Here is a 16,830-nt window from a genome sequence, read left to right as displayed (position 1 = left end):
AACTTTAGGAGCATTTTCCTAAAAAAAAAAATACTCTGGAATTTTAAAATTGTCTATAATTACTCTAATTTGCATTTTAATTTTTTCTGAATACTGCTGAAAAATAATTTAATCATCCATTTATAATGAAGTTTAATGATCTTTTGATTTGATTCGATTTAACCTCAGCCTCTCGTGCTCAGATTCAGCTGTCTGACCTCTCGCTGTCCCTGTCCCAGCAGTTTGACGAGCAGGCTATACTGGAGGCGGACGACCAGACGGACCACCGCCAGTGGACGCAGCAGCACCTGGATGCCGCTGACCTGCGCATCCCCTCCATCGCTCCCACACCCCCTCAGGGAGAGATTGAGAATGACTGCATGGATGTCAACGTCCGGGGACCAGGTGGGTTACTGATCACTAACATATCACATACATGTCTGGGACATTAAAGGGACTTCTCTGCTGGTGGATGTGCACCTAATGTTGGTTCATGTTATACTCTGGATGCTTTTGGTCATCCTCATAAACAACAGCAGATATTGCAAGAGTTTACAAAGAATAATCAAATATAATTTTAATCTGTCAGCAAAGCTCTAACTTTATGTGAAGATGCTGAATATATGGAATCATACATATTCAAAATTATAGTATAGGTATAAAATATATAGGTATAAGAAAGAAAAACACATTTCTGTTACATAAAATTAGCTTTATTTTTTTATTTTTCTCTTTCCTTTTAATTCTTGCTTGGTTTGTGAATCACTTAATAGTGTCCTCTCTTCATACCTCTAAAAATTCAACTGAAACAATCAAGTGAATTCATTGAATTGTAGTGAAATGATGTGAAAAAGAAAAATTATATTTATTTATATATATTTTATAGGGTCACAAGCAAAAAATGAAGTTTTGAGTGAACATTTTGTGCGTGTGTGTGTATTTGGGTTGATTCACACATTTTCTGAGCAAACATATCACCTTTCTAGTGTGCATATGCGTGTGTGCATAAATGTGTGTGTGTGTGTGTGTGTGTGTGTGTGCTTGGATTGATTCATGCCTTTTCTGAGGGAACATTTCACATTTCTTGTGCGTGTCTGTGTGTGTGGGTGTGTGTGTGTGTGTGTGTGTGTGTGTGTGTGGGTGTGTGTGTGTGTAATCGCGCATGTAGGAGTTGCTAAAGCCCCATGTCCTCAGGGTAAAGGATCTTCTTCAAAGCAGCCGGCTGGAAGCCAGGCGCCTGGGGGAAAACACTGATTCCTGATCAGATTAATCATTTGACCAGTAATGGGCCTCTGTTTTTTTTTTTTTTCTATTCCACATTACAAAAACCAATGAAGGAATCAAATGTAAAAACACAGTTTTGTAATAAGTGGCAAATTCCCTGAAGAAAAGCTATGAAAAATCAAAGTACCAGGGTTAACAACTTGAGAGCACACTTTTTTCCCCGTCGCGGATCGATGCACTTGAATCGACCAAATCTGCGAGATCTGGGGCTTGCTATCCTTTTGAAGAGGAGAAAACCTATCCAAGTCGACTGACTGCGCTGCCTCTCACAGTTAGATATTAATGCTTCGTTTTTGCAGCAGCCTAGCTTTAGCAAGCCCTGGCCTCTATCCCCCTAGCTTCACTTTCCTTCTGAAGCTTCTCCTGCGCCGAGGCCTTGATCAGAATCCATTATTGGAAAGCGAGAGCTGTGATGATTCAACCCAGGCAAAAGTGTCAAATCCACATTCGATTTGTTTGTTGCTTTGTTTTGATCTGCCTGACTCTTTGAAGTGCAGGCTCTTGTCTTTCTGTGGCAGTTTACTGGGCCTGTGCTGACCATGCAGTCCGTTACCTACAAGCGCCTTCCCTTCATACATACCCCTCCCCTCTTTCTCCCCTCTCTGTCCAGATGGATTCACTCCCCTGATGATCGCGTCGTGCAGTGGGGGAGGTTTAGAAACGGGCAACAGCGAGGAAGAGGAGGATGCCTCTGCCAATGTGATCAACGACTTCATCTACCAGGGTGCCAACCTTCACAACCAGACTGACCGCACGGGCGAAACCGCTCTTCACCTGGCTGCCCGCTACGCTCGTTCTGACGCCGCCAAGCGCCTGCTGGAGGCCAGCGCTGACGCCAACATCCAGGACAATATGGGCAGGACGCCTCTGCATGCTGCTGTGGCAGCTGATGCCCAGGGGGTGTTCCAGGTGGGTTCTCATGGGCCAAATTGATTTACAAATTAATTCCTAGGTGATAAAGTTAGTAGTACTTGTACTGAAATCTAAAAAGTCAATTTATCAGTCAGTCACAAGTGTCTGTCAAGTCGTTTGATTATCTTTGGATTTGCTGCTTTTCTTTGTTTTAGACAAAACAAGTAAGGGTTCGGGGAAGCGGTGATGGTCATTTCTTAGTATTTTCTGGCATTTTATGGGCTAAACAATAAATTTGTCATTTCACAATCAATCATTAGTTACAGCCCTAAAAAGTATAGTCGTCAAATAATCTGTAAATTACCACAGACCAGAATTACCAAAAGTTAGAAGCACTTCAAATTACTCACAGGGTAAATTGTACATTTATTAAAGTGACTCGTGTTTAGCTCAAAAGGAATGACTTATTGTACGTCTCTATAGATTCTGATAAGGAACCGCGCCACAGACTTGGATGCCCGTATGCACGATGGCACTACACCCCTGATCTTGGCTGCCAGGCTGGCGGTAGAGGGCATGGTGGAGGAGCTCATTAACTGTCATGCTGACGTCAATGCAATCGATGACTTTGGTAAAGTGTCTCTGTTTTATGCCTAAAAATCATCTTTATATTTCATTTTTATATTTATACTGAATGCAGTCAAATGTTGGTGAGCATCACTAACAACTCTGTTTTTCCTTGTTCAGGTAAATCAGCCCTACACTGGGCTGCAGCAGTAAATAATGTGGAAGCTGCTATTGTGCTCCTCAAGAACGGTGCCAACAAGGATATGCAAAACAACAAGGTATAAAAATAATCTGCCTCTTCTTCCACACTGTACTGTAAAACAATAGGGAAACATATTTCTTAAACAGCATTCCTTGAGCATCTGTGCATCTCTTAACATGATGTCTCCTTTCTCTCTGCCTCAGGAGGAAACACCTCTTTTCTTGGCTGCCAGGGAAGGAAGCTACGAGACTGCCAAGGTCTTACTGGATCACTTCGCCAACAGAGAAATAACCGACCACATGGACCGGCTGCCCAGAGACATTGCACAGGAGAGAATGCATCACGACATTGTGCGGCTGATGGACGAGTACAACCTGGTACGAAGTCCTCCCATGCATGGAGGGTCACTCAGTACCACGTTATCGCCCCCTCTTTGCTCGCCCAATGGCTACCTGGGCAGCATGAAGCAGCCCCAGCCTCAAGGCCAAGGCCAGGGCAAAAAGGCACGCAAGCCCAGCACAAAGGGCATCGGCTGCAAGGACGGCAAAGACATGAAGTTGAAGAAGAAGAATTCCCAAGATGGGAAGTCTGGGAACCTCCTGGACAGCTCAGCTGTTCTGTCACCAGTCGACTCGTTGGAGTCCCCACATGGCTATGTCTCTGATGTGGCCTCGCCGCCCATGATGACCTCACCTTTCCAGCAGTCGCCATCTGTATCCCTGAACCATCTGCAGGGTATGTCTGACCCACACCTGGCTGTGAACCACATGGTGATGCCAAACAAGCAGGAGCTGGCCCGCATGCAGTTTGACCCGCTGCCTCCCCGTCTTACCCATCTGCCCGTGTCTGGCTCCGGTGGCCAGGGCGCCATGAATGGCCAGTGTGATTGGCTGTCCAGGATGCACGGCAACATGAGCCAGCCAGGCCAGTTCAATCCAATGAGAGGAGGCCCTGGTGGTCAGGGAGGTCTGCACCAGGGAGGCCAGCACGGGATGATGGCCTCCCTCCACAACAGCCACCCCACCACCAGTCTGTCTCAGATGATGACCTACCAGGGGATCCAGAGCACCAGACTGGGTCCACAGCCCCACATCATGCAGCAGCAGGCTCAACAGATGCAGCAGATGCAGAACCTCCAGCAGCTCCAACAGCAGCAGCAGCAGCAGCAGCAGCAGAGCATCCAGCTGCAGCACCAAAACTCAAACAACACCAACAGTCAGAACTTCATCAGCGGTGAGCTCAGTTCCCCGGAGCTCCAGCAGGGCACAGGCAACTCCAGCATTCCCATCCACACCATCCTGCCACAGGAGACCCAGATCATGCCCTCCTCCATCAACCAGTCAATGCCCAGCACCCAGTTCCTCACCCCACCCTCCCAGCACAGTTATTCAGGCCCCATGGACAACACCCCAAACCATCAGGTCCAGGTGCCTGACCACCCCTTTCTGACCCCCTCCCCTGGCTCCCCTGATCAGTGGTCCAGTTCATCTCCTCATTCCAACATGTCCGACTGGTCAGAGGGCATTTCAAGTCCACCGACAAGCATGCAGTCTCAGATTGGACATATACCTGAACAGTTCAAATAAAACGTGTATCTTTATGCCCAGATGAGCTGCTTTACATATATATCTATATATATCTATATAGATATATATGTTTTTTATTAAAAAAAAAAAAGGCACTCTGTGAAAAAAAAAAGAGAAAAAGGGCAAAGCTGTAAACAAGATTTAATAGGACTTTTTATATGCTTTTATACTAACAGCAACACCTGTTTTTCATCCATTCTTTTTATTTATTAATGTCTTATTTATGCGCATTGCCTGCTTACAGAAATTTCGGGGATCCATGGTGTTGGGTTGTACGCAGGACAGAGACAGAGTCTTTTAGCGAGTCACTTCTTTTAGTACTTTTTTCTGCAGTGAAGTCGCAGCATACACACTGGGTATTTATTTCTTTGAGGACTTTTAGTCTTTGCCTTTTTTCATATGATTTCTCAGTCTTTGTTTATATTATGTTATTTTTTGTATAATCTTGTTTATAAAGAAAATCGTGATTAAGGGGCATTTTATAGAACACATTTTAAGTTTCAGTGTTATTTCATTTTGTTGTAAGTGTGGAAAATATTCCAGTCGGTCTATAAGCAAGTTGCAGAACATGTCTTGTTTTTCATGCACAGGTCATTTTCCCTTTTTAAATATCACGTGATTCTTAGTTACACCCCCTAGAGTTGTGTACATTTCTTGAATCAATGGAACAGCATTGTTTTGTACCTCTAGATTTGAGATGTGGTGGAGATGTGATTATGGTGTACAGTATACAGCCATCTTGGAGATTGGCGGTTAAGACAGGCTTGAGTATCTGTTAGTCCTGTGGTGTTGGAGAACTGGCCCGTCGGCCACAGTATATGTTGTCCAGAGGGAAAAGGAAACTTCATTTCCCCTGTCCCTCCTATTAGTTTGAGCCTATGGCTGTGTACATCCTTTTGTAAATATGTTATGCATTTCCCTTGTAAGCAAGATTTTGTTTAAGAAATCTGATGTCTTAAGCATGCAATTTTGATGGGTCTCGCACCAGTCAACCGCCTCTAAAATATCAAACAGAACAGAATATATATATTTTGTATGTTACTGTCCCTTATGCATAAATAAATTTGAACTATATACAAATAGATACAATATATTGTTAGGCAACATTTTTCTCACAAAAAAGAAAAAACATAAATATTGAGGTTTTATAAATTGATATTTATTTACTGTTCTGTAACATAAAAATCCACTGAGGCAACCGTGTGTGTGTTATGAAATGTTTTTGCTACACTTCAGTAAAATAATAAAAAAAAAAAACTTGGCTAAGTTCTCAGTTGTGTCCACCTCAGTGTTTTGTGAGAAGCTCCCTGGTATAGTTTGCAAATTGTTATAATTTTTAAAAAATTAGGTTGTAGCAAAATTGTAATATCTGTAAAATGTTTTCTTCCTCTTATAAAGTTATAATTTGCAAGAAATGTATTTTCCCTTTTCAAATTCAACCTGTAAAAAATGTTTCTTGTTATAATAAAGGGCACTTGTGTGTCTTAAACTTAAGAGAACTGTCTTCTTTTTTCTTTAAGATAATATTTCTAAGGATCTTCTGGATAGATTCTGTTAACTTTGAAGAAAACTAAGGATTAGCTGAACAATTATAGATCTGGTACAATAGTCACAGTATAAGCATCTGCCTCTGACGAGGCAAAACTGAATGTGTCATTAGATTCCATGTGACCTTTCTCTTCATACAATACAGCACTTCATTCAGTCTTTACATGCTGAAGCATCATTTTAATTGGTATGTCTCCATCTAGTGGTGCAAATTATTATGTCTAAATATCACATTTCATTTACTTAAAAGTAAGGTCCAGCTCATGGTCCAGCTGCAACATCAATGCAACTAGTGCATGTTGTTGATAGAAATAAAAACAGATTGTTGCATGACTTAATGCTAGTTTGCTGCATGGTAATTTAATAATGAAAGATATGCAATATGTCAGCATAAAACTGAAATAATCAAGGTCTGTGAATGATGTTTTGACACACACACTCTTAAAGATAGATTCTAAAGTCAGAAAATAAAGCAGAATCCAACTTTAAGCCCTTATTTTGCATTTTAATTTTTAGAAATGACTCCAACATGAATCCATTACCAAAATAGTTGCCAATTAATTTTATTTCAACCGATTAATCATTGCAGCTCTAGATAACTTTATTTATAGGCTAAGCTACATCATGTAGAGACAAGCTCAGAAACCACATTGACACATTATCTTATTCATTGACATTTGAAATTTTTTTAGAAAAACTATGGATCAGTTATATTTTTAGTGATTTACAGTGTAGCCTGGCATTGTTGGACCTATTCGCATTTAGGAATCTGTGAGAGCGAGTAACCGTGAGCTTGCTGATCTGGTTTGGTTTCCAGGCTGATTTTTTCTTGTAGTTTGAGTTGATAAAATAACTACGATTCCCATGATGCCGCGGTAGCAGCACAGTTGAAGTTCAAAGTTCAAACATTACAGTGAAAATAGGGCTCTCGCTGGCTGGCTGCTTGTGTGTTAACAGGGGGAAATAAACAACTTGGCGAGCGCTGAACACACGAATCGGTTGCCACAGCACCGAAAACCGGCAGAGGAAACCGAAAATGGTCCTCAGCTAATCAGCGCCCGTTCTTGCTCTGTTGTCGGAGGATTTACAGAACGACGGCTAGCTGGGTGCTAACGTTAGCACGCTAGCTTGCCAGGAGCACATAGCAACTGCTGCTAGCTAACGTCACTGGACTGGTACTCTTTACTCTCAAGACTGTAGCTATGTTCGTCCAGGAGGAGAAGATATTCGCCGGGAAAGTGTTGAAAATACACATCTGCACCATGGACGGCACGGAGTGGTTGGAGGAGGTCACGGAAGACACCACTGTGGAGAAACTGAAGGAGAAGTGCTTGAAACATGTAGGTTTTGGGGTTGTTTGTGTCTCCCCTGTTGCTTTTTTTGTCCTGTCATTCCTCTGCCTGGGGTGTTTGCCGTCTACCATGCCCTCTGTGTAAACTGTCAGTGTCGGTGTCACTAGCTTTGTATTTATAGTAACTGGGTAGACTTTGCTATTTATAATTTAGCAGGTTGGCTGCCCCTCTCAGGCTAGCTAGAGCTAACAGCCCGACTCTGCCCCTTTTCTGCTCCCACAGAGGCATGCTGATTTTCAGCTTGTCTATTATTACACAGCTCATTTCTCCTCTCCTTCTAAGGTCTATAGTATAAACTCCAAGTCTTGGTTTAATGTTTGCTTCTCATGAAAACATGGGAAAATGCACAGACTGAATAACCTATTTCATTATTCCAGAGATGCAATGACTTGTCAATTAACTGAGGAGTCAAACGTGAGGAGAATAACTATTTTGATGATGGATTAATCATGAAAGTTATTCAAGCAAAATTGTCAAAACATGGCTGTTTTCATCCTCTCAAATATGAAGAATCTCTGCTTGTGTTTGTTATGTATTACTGTTATTGAATACTTTTATCTTTGCCTGCTGGTTGGACAAAACCTTTGAAGCCTTCACCTTGGATTTACAGAAACTGGGATGGATATATTTCACAATTCTTTGACATTTTACAGAACAAAAATTTCATGGGAGATTGACAAAATAAGCATCAGATGAATCCATGATAAGAAATAATTGTTAGATGCAGCCCTATGTAATTTAAAAACACACCATTTTCACTTTGAATATGCATTTCTTGTTTGATCGATGATAAGAATGAATTATTAAGCAAAAGTGCCAGATATATTGTGTTGTTTATTTAATTTGAGAATTTGCTGCTTGTCACTTTTATATTATTGTAAATTGAATACTGTCAGGTTGCAGACAGGATGTCAGTTGGCCTCAGAAATTGTGACATTTTTTTATACTAAATGATTACCCCAGAAAATATTTGGCCAATTATATGATAATGAAAATAATTAAAACGTGCAGGTCTGTTCGCTTATTGTTTTCTGAGCTGGTTTATATTGTGCTTGTTTTGTAGTATGTACATGGAAGTCTAGAAGACCCCAAAACACTTACCCACCATAAACTTATACACGCTGCTACAGAAAGAGTCCTCACTGACACTAAAACAGTCGCTGATGAAAATCTTAAAGATAAAGGTACGTAACCCTTTAATTAATACATTTTTGGGATTATGAGAAAGAATTGACACTGTTTTTCATGAACTGAGCATGTTTCATATGTGCTGTAGACGTTTTGCTGCTCATAAAGAAAAGACCGCCACCGACCCCTCCAAAGATGGCAGATGTTACTTCAGATGAAAAGGTAAGTTTATTAAACTTTTTGTAAAGAAATGAAATTTCCTTTGTCATGTTTTCAAAGTCTGCACAACTTACCTGTTGCCAGCTTCTTATTAACTCTTTGTTGTTTATGGTTTTCACAGAAGAAACAAGATAACAAAGCTCCAGACAAAGATGCTATCCTGAAAGCCACCGCCAACCTGTCCACACGCCACACTGACCGCACTGTTACCCAGCACAATATCAGAGATGTGAGGATCTCAGAATCATGGCTTTAGCTGACAATGTGTACATTAACACACAGATATATAACAAAAAATGTAGATTCTGTTCATAAGAAGTTAACATTATAGTGTTAAAGATGGTATTGATTTTTGATTTGTTGTTTTTGTTGTGTTCGTGTTGTTCCAGTTTCAGACGGAGCTCAGAAAAATCCTGGTTTCTCTCATTGAAGTTGCTCAGAAGCTTCTTGCCTTGAACCCTGATGCTGTTGAACTCTTCAAAAAGGCCAATGGTGAATCATACAATCACTAAAAAAAACAATTTCCAAGTCAATATCAATAATCCCAACATCAGGAAAACTAAGATGATAGACTATTTAGCTTGATATGTACCAGACATACAGCAGAAATTCAATAATACATCCATCTATGAATGCGCCAGACCTCATATGCAATGAAATATTGTGCAGGGCTGTTGCCAGTCTCAGTGCACATTGGGCAAGAGGCGAGGTACACCCAGCACAAGTCACCAGTGTATTACGGGGCCAGCACTTACAAACACATTCACATTCACATCTGAGGACAGCATAAGGTTTCCAATTGATATTTGAGCAGCAACCTGAGCACCCAGAGTTTACCAACACAGATATGGATATAACATGAAAACTTGGCACGTTCCACTCCACTATCAAGCCCAGTGCAGTGAACCACATTTAGAGTATCTGTTTTACATATGAGAGACATGTTTTGATTAGTTCTGATATGTAAAATGTTGATGTATTGTTGCTGTAAAAACAGATCCTGACAGTTCACACACATTGCCTAGCCTTAGTTTCAGTCCTCTAACCTGTTGGTGTTTCTGTGTCTTGCAGCGATGTTAGATGAAGATGAAGAGGATCGGGTGGATGAAACAGCCCTTCAACAGCTCACTGAGATGGGTTTCCCCGAGAGCAGGGCTATCAAAGCTCTCCGATTGAATCAGTAAGTCTGTACTTGTTAGCTAAACATTCACATCTCAGAATAAAAACCCAAATGATTGACTTTGATGTACATTCATACCAGGCTTCCACTAAATAGTGGAATAGGTTTTGGTTCTGGATAGCTTGCGTACACCAGACTTCTCACCTACTCCTTTCTCTCTGCAGCATGTCAGTGACTCAGGCCATGGAGTGGCTGATTGAACATGTAGACGCCCCCTCTGTAGACACGCCACTACCAGGCCAGGACTCTTCTGGGGCAGCAGGAGCCACGGCAGCTGCCATACCAGGCCCCTCTGCCTCAGCGTCTGCCTCGGCGTCAGCCTCAGCCTCAGCTTCCGGTCCTAACCTTCTCCGTAGTCTCTCCAGCCAGTCGAGCACAGACGAGAGCAGCAGGCAGGACGAGCTCACAGAGATCTTCAAGAGGATCCGCAGGAAACGGGAGTTCAGACCGGACTCAAGGGTGGGTGTCATTATCAGGTTGGAGATTTCATACAGTGCTTTGACTATGACTTACTTTTCTAAAATTCGATCTCAGAGCTCACACCTGGGAAGCTGAAGACAGCTGTTTTTACTAACATTAACCGTAACTGGTCTCTGACGATTTGGACTGTTTTGCCAATTCCCAACATTGACGTGTGTAAAATAAACCGGTGTGCTTTCCATTACTCTTATGTAGTATTTCCACAAATCCTACAAACAGGGCAGATGCAAGACAGAAAAGGTTTTTTACCCCTGTATACAAGTCTGATAACTAAAGTTGCTTGCAGCCTGCGATTGCATCAGCTAATATACAATAGAAAGTAGTACAGATTATTGAAACATGTATTCATCAATATAAAGCACTGGTAACCTCATGGCTACTTGGTGGTTATAACGTTTTTATATAAAATGTTGTGTTCACAGTCCTCTCACTTCAGTAATTGTGGAGCTCAAGAGTATCTCCAAAAATAGAAAAGTGATTAAAGCCCCATCTCCAACCATATACGTTACGTATTTAACATAGCTGCCACATGAGTGGTTGTAACACTATTTCAGTGCTTTTGCTGCTGTGCACAAATTATTTTTTTGTCCCCAAGACGCTTGCTGGACTCCATAGAACTGCGACTGCGTATTTTGTTGTAATTAGACTGACCACCCAATCTTTTCTTTTTTTCTGCAGGCTGTCATCGCATTGATGGAGATGGGCTTTGATGAAAAGGAGGTGATTGATGCTCTGAGAGTCAATAACAACCAGCAGGACGCTGCGGTATGTGTACCCATACATGATGGTTGAGACTTGAGAAATACCTCTGTGTGCTGTTTGTGATGCAACTCCCAGCTTATCCGACTTGCAAGCAGATGGATGAGGCTTAAAATATGTGTGTAAAAATACAGTGTAAAATCACATTTGTGATTTTGAGCTATGTAAATCAGATTGACTGATTTAAGGATTTCACTTTCTTTTCTTTTTTTGATTAGATGGCAAGCTACAGATTTTATTCAGGCCACATTTGACCCATTGTCTTTATTAAAAACTCGGCAATGCTGTAATTTCTGTATCAATTTTTAAGGAGTATGCATTAGTTGAAGAGTAATAATCCAAATAATCTGCAGTGTCATTGTATGAAAATCAAATTTGGACACTGTTTTGTGGCTGATTCTGCACTCGGACCTCCATGAAGACATCAATGTACTTTCAAAATCTGAAAGGGAACTTGGTCTCTTCACTTTGTTTTTCCCTTCCTGCAGTGTGAGTGGCTGTTGGGAGATAGGAAACCTTCTCCAGAGGATCTGGATAAAGGCATCGACACCAACAGCCCGCTGTTCCAAGCCATCCTGGAGAATCCAGTGGTCCAGCTTGGTCTAACCAATCCCAAGACTCTGCTAGGTACAGTCTAGCCAAATTTTGTAAATAGAGAAAATCAGAGAAATCATGTCCTAAAGGAAACTTTTTTAGAAATCACCAGCTAGAGCAGACTGAGCCGAGGCAACTAAATTAGTAAATGCTGTGAACTTTACAAATCTTACAAACAGTGTGATGTCTCAAGTCCTTTTCATAACTGTAGTACAGTTCATTTGGTCTGGACCAAGGAAAAAAATATTGTTGCATCTTAGCTCTAGTCTGGTTTTTGTTCACACTATCTAATTACATATGAACCAGGACCTGTAAACATGAAGTCATGTAGACTGACGAGTCAATTTTAGCGACTGTCATCCAGCACGGCCGAATGGACCCACATGGGGGAGTCAGATTTCGCAGACTGCTGTCAGGTTATATATGCAGCACTTAACTCTGTCTGCTTTGATTTATGTTCTCTGGTCTCACAAAGAAGCTCTTAAAGAAATAGCTCATTGTGACCATTATTGGTGGAGACTAGAACTGCATAGAAACTAGACAAGAAAAATATTTCCCTCACTTTTTTTATTGGGGAGCTGATCTTTTTTGAAGTCCTCATTACCAAACCATTATCAAATGTGCATGTGTATTACCATGGTTACCAAGTTACCAAGCCCTCTTAATGGTTCATAATCAGTGGATGGATTCAATAGTAGTTTAGCTTTTGAATGGAGGCTAAACTCAGTTTGTCGTCACAAAATCTTGTTGGTCTGTTTTGCTGTCATACAACAAAAGAATCACACCAGAGTCTGATTGAAAGCTTTTACACAGACCCAAGAAACCTGGACCAGAGTTTGTTTGAACCGGTTAGGTGTGAAACACCCGGAGAGTTTTAATTTATTTATTTATTTTTTATTAGACTAGGTTCTTAAATATACATAAACAGGCTGCTGGTTTTGTTAAATATATTTCTTACCAGTGTATTTTGTGTTTGTGTGCAGCATTTGAAGACATGCTGGAGAATCCTCTGAACAGCACCCAGTGGATGAACGACCCCGAGACTGGCCCTGTCATGCTCCAAATATCCAGAATCTTCCAGACCCTCAATCGCACATAGAGCCTCCTGGTGACCCCCCCCGTGTGACTGTGGCAGCTTGTGTGTGTGTGTGTGTGTGTGGTTGTGTGTGTGTGTGTTTGACCATATTGGGGTGTGTATGTGTATGAGAATGTGTGGGTATCTGAGTATGGCAGAGACACAAGTATTCTTTTTGCCTTGTAAAGACAAAGGTCGAGGAGTCAAAGTATGAATTAAGATGTTATACATATAACTATTTATAACAGTACAGTAAAAACACTTATACAAAACAAATCTTAACATAAACATTATTATTACAGTAATTATTAAAAAAATGAAATTTAGTATGTTGTTTTTACATTCTAATGAGAACAATTTATAGTTATGACAGACATGATTTATTTTATATAATTTCTCCATGTGCAAAAATGACATCAAACATCAATTTAATGTTTACAGCTCAAAGACAACAGTTTTTGTATGTTTTGCAATATTTAAATATCAAATACAGTTTTGTCTGTCTCTTTAAATTGTTACATTTCATTTGTGGTGAATGTGTGGAAGACTTCTGTCAGTATCGTGTTTTTCCTTCTCCCCATTTGTCTTGTTTTCATCACAGTAACTGCTTACACTTGAGAGGCTGGTGGTCAAAGTTCGGTGTTTGTGAGGCTCATTGAAAATGGGCTTTCAGACACATTACCTCTCTCTCCATTCATGGCTGTGAGGTCACTGTAAGTCAACCACCTCTCAGTTTAAAGAGGAGAACATTTGTCCTTGAGCTTCTTTGAGAATATTTATTTGACTTTCTTGCCTTTTAGAGGAAAGCTGTACACTAAACTGTTCGTGTCTTAGTCATGTTTTTACAAGAAAACAATATACTGTATTAGGCCTGTGTGTTTATTGTTACTGTGCTCTTGAATGTCATATTATCATGTCGCATTCATTTAGCACTCGTTCACTTCTATGAATATTGCTCACTGCAGCACCAAGGAAGTTAAAAGAAGGGTTTGTGTTTTGTCTAAAAAAGGCTGTAGTGGGATGTTAACTGAAGCTGAGCCTAATCAAAAAGGGTTTTGCCTTTTTAACCTTTAATTTGAATGATGAAGATGCATGCTCACTTCACACTACAGAGATGCAACCATCTTTATACACGCAAAGAAATACTAATGGAATTTGAGACGCAACCAGTGTTGGTCTTTTGGTTTACTTTTTTCTTTTGAGAGCAACGAACATTTATGCTGTCACACTAAACCAAAATGTCACTATATAACCTGCCTTGTCATTAGATGTATCCTTTGAAAATACCCTGTATTTCTGTGCAATAGCAAGGACTTGTGTTGACCTGTAAAGAAATATATTTGATTTGAGTGTTAGAGATGTGTGAACCGCAATGGGTAGTGTGTTATACAATATTAGCCTTTGCATTGAGTACTTAAAATCTCCAGCTACAACAAGGTGAGCTCCGCCTCCCCTAGTTGTACTGAGGGTTAAAAACAATATGGAGGGTGGTGTGTTTTGCCAAGGTTTTGAGTGTTTTTATTCAATATTTAAAATGTGGTATTGATGTGACTTTCTGCTCAGGGAGGCTGAGATTGTTTTTCTAAACCTGTCGTTATGGCAAACCTCTGCTCACCCCGTTCTAGTTTGGCATTTGAAAATGGCTTTAACTAATCTGTCTAGAACTTTGCTTATGAATAAGAGCACCACAAGACATGGTTTCGTAAATGCAATATTTGAAAATATTTAAATGTTTTTAGAGAGAAGTGTTTGTTTGAACTATGTATATTGCATTATTTATATCAAAGCCAAACTAGTAACTTTTTTTTATTTATAACATTTTTAGCAAACCTCGAAGCTAATCTACAAATGTGAAAAAAAATTAAATGATTCAAATGTTGTTTTTACAAACCATTATAATGTGCTTATGGACCGGTAGGTCACAGTGTAATTTGAAGTAGTGCAACTTGTTTGAATTGAGGAGGATTTCTACGCATCTGGAAGCCTCTCTGCACACTTTTCGCACTGCAGTGGACCTTTATTATGGCCACAGTGATCAGCTGTCTCACCACCAACTCCACACTTGGCATTGGCATGCATACAAACCATCTCTCTCCCATAATATCTTGAAACAAACATTGGGGGATTGTACGTTTTGAGGAAAACGGTCGTCAGAAAATGCTGATTTCTTTTCAACATGGTCAACAGGAACAGAAAAGAACAAAATGAACTGTATTGCTTAGGGACACTGAAGAATTGTTGGAGTCACAGGTTATTGTTTTCACTCAGCTTTCATGCAGGACTGTCCCAGATCAACAACCTATGCAATATACTCTCACAGTCTGTTCATTCAAACAGCCTCATGGCAACTGGCATCTAAATCACTATTGCATTAAAGTTATTTTTGTGGCTGTATTCTTTGGAGTCTGTTGTTTTTAAGTGACTGAAATCCACTGGTAGACTGATCGCATGTGTAGCAGATGAGTTTAGGATGGAATTGATCAGTTTGTTTGGTGAATGGGGGAATTTATTGTGTGAAGATGTGTGATATTCTGTCATATTCTGTCTGCTGCACACTTCTCTGTCTTCCTTGAGCTGCTTTTGAGCAAGGTGTCTCCCATTTAGGTCATCCTCAAGTTCACCGTGTAGCTTTTTATTCTCGGAAGCTGGTTGGTGGTTCTCATGAGTCAGATGGTCCAGTTCCTCTGCTTCCTTCTGCTGCCGGGAGACAGCAGCCTCATAGTCCCACTGGTTAACTTTCGACTGCAGCGAGGAAACAGTGTTGTCCTTGGTTTCAATATCACTTTGAAGAGTTTGAATATTGAAATGCAGGGATTGAATTTCATTGTCTTTTTCAAGGGTTGGTCTTTCAATGCATTGATTTTGGCACAATTCATCTTATCAAGCTCTATTATTTCTTTTTTGTCATCATTTTATGAATGCACATATATTTGCTTCTTTCTCAGCTGGTTTAAAGAATGCAGCTGTTTTTAATTCATTAAGAGCAAATCATTTTTTGTGTAAGAGGTATTTTTTTGTAACGTTTTAGTATACATACGGAATGTATATTTTCTACTTAAATGTTAATTTTTGCAAAACATTATTGAACAAACTGAAGAATCACTAGCATGCTCTTGTCAAGACAATGAAGATTCAGGTGGGTTTGAAACAAATTTCAACTGTTTCTTTTGGATTTCTTACAGTTTTGATGTGTGCGAGTCTTATCTGTTACCTCACAGAAAGGAGTTTAGCTGTACTCTCGAATCTCTTTTACAGTATCTTGAGATGTTCTCAGAGGGAGGTTTCCTTGGGAGCCACAGAGAGCCCAGGGCCTGCAGAGAGAAAAGACCCCCTGATTTATCTCTGTCCATTTTCTTATCTTAAAAAAGGACCTTTGCCTTATTGATAATTTGTCTTGAATGTAACTGGGATACAATCTGGCTTTTTAGAAACAAACTAACATATCCTCAAATTCTACATTACACTGTAAGTCAATCCAGTCAGTCAGTTCACCCAAATTCCAAAAGAAGAAAAAGTATTCTTTCCTTTTCTACTAGTACCAACAGATATTATTTTGACTTTATACAAATTGAGTGATGGCACAAAAATCGCTTTACAAAACCGCTCCAATGTTGCACCAGATTTCACCACTAGATGACATCATTGGTCAAAGTCACAAGGACAACACAGGACTATACTAATAAAACGTGTACCTATATTGTGAAGATCTCTACAATATCAGAGACACTTGCACAAATGTACTTTATCTTCAGTAAAACTGCACTTAATTGTTTTTTTCTTTTACACAGGGTACTAGTGGTGTTTCTTTGGATTGTTTTTTACATTTTTTGTAAGGTATATTTATTTTCAGTATCATCTAATTATTTTATATTTAGTTTTATGTCTTTGACTATAGATTGTGGAAGCTCTTAGTTATCATTGTATTCCTTTGACTTTATTTTACAGGTCCATTATAACCTAATAATTTCCTTGGAGATTTCCTGGAAAGAACTGATTACTGGGAAAATAGAGACAAACTCCTGTTA

General features: G+C 40.1%; 2 protein-coding genes across 3 annotated transcripts in view; both read left to right on the top strand.

The window, feature by feature from the left end:
• The window catches only part of notch1b (notch receptor 1b), a 41,902-nt gene extending 36,159 nt beyond the window's left edge, over positions 1-5,743 (top strand). Inside the window, exons 30-34 of one of the 2 annotated variants that reach the window (XM_023417087.2) lie at positions 222-384; positions 1,874-2,172; positions 2,599-2,746; positions 2,863-2,960; positions 3,088-5,743. In XM_023417087.2, the coding sequence (XP_023272855.1) occupies positions 222-384; positions 1,874-2,172; positions 2,599-2,746; positions 2,863-2,960; positions 3,088-4,470 (2,091 nt within the window). In that variant the 3' untranslated portion in view covers positions 4,471-5,743. Of the gene's footprint in view, positions 1-218; positions 385-1,873; positions 2,173-2,598; positions 2,747-2,862; positions 2,961-3,087 lie in introns of both variants that reach the window. The other variant, XM_023417086.2, reaches the window with a different exon arrangement.
• Positions 5,744-6,912: 1,169 nt separating this feature from the next.
• ubac1 (UBA domain containing 1) lies at positions 6,913-15,199 on the top strand. The gene is made up of 10 exons (XM_023417158.2): positions 6,913-7,358; positions 8,434-8,554; positions 8,647-8,720; positions 8,839-8,946; positions 9,107-9,209; positions 9,789-9,897; positions 10,062-10,356; positions 11,056-11,142; positions 11,625-11,763; positions 12,714-15,199. The coding sequence occupies exons 1-10, from the start codon at positions 7,221-7,223 to the stop codon at positions 12,827-12,829; spliced, it is 1,290 nt and encodes a 429-aa protein (XP_023272926.1). The 5' UTR covers positions 6,913-7,220; the 3' UTR covers positions 12,830-15,199.
• The last annotated feature ends 1,631 nt before the right edge of the window (positions 15,200-16,830 follow it).

Source organism: Seriola lalandi, unplaced genomic scaffold (assembly GCF_002814215.2).
Source record: "Seriola lalandi dorsalis isolate HSWRI2012SDOR001 ecotype SW California unplaced genomic scaffold, Sedor1 jcf7180002054572, whole genome shotgun sequence".
NCBI classification, from domain to species: domain Eukaryota; kingdom Metazoa; phylum Chordata; class Actinopteri; order Carangiformes; family Carangidae; genus Seriola; species Seriola lalandi.
The sequence above is the reverse complement of the archived record's forward strand: the minus strand, read 5'-3'. Positions and strand labels throughout refer to the sequence as shown.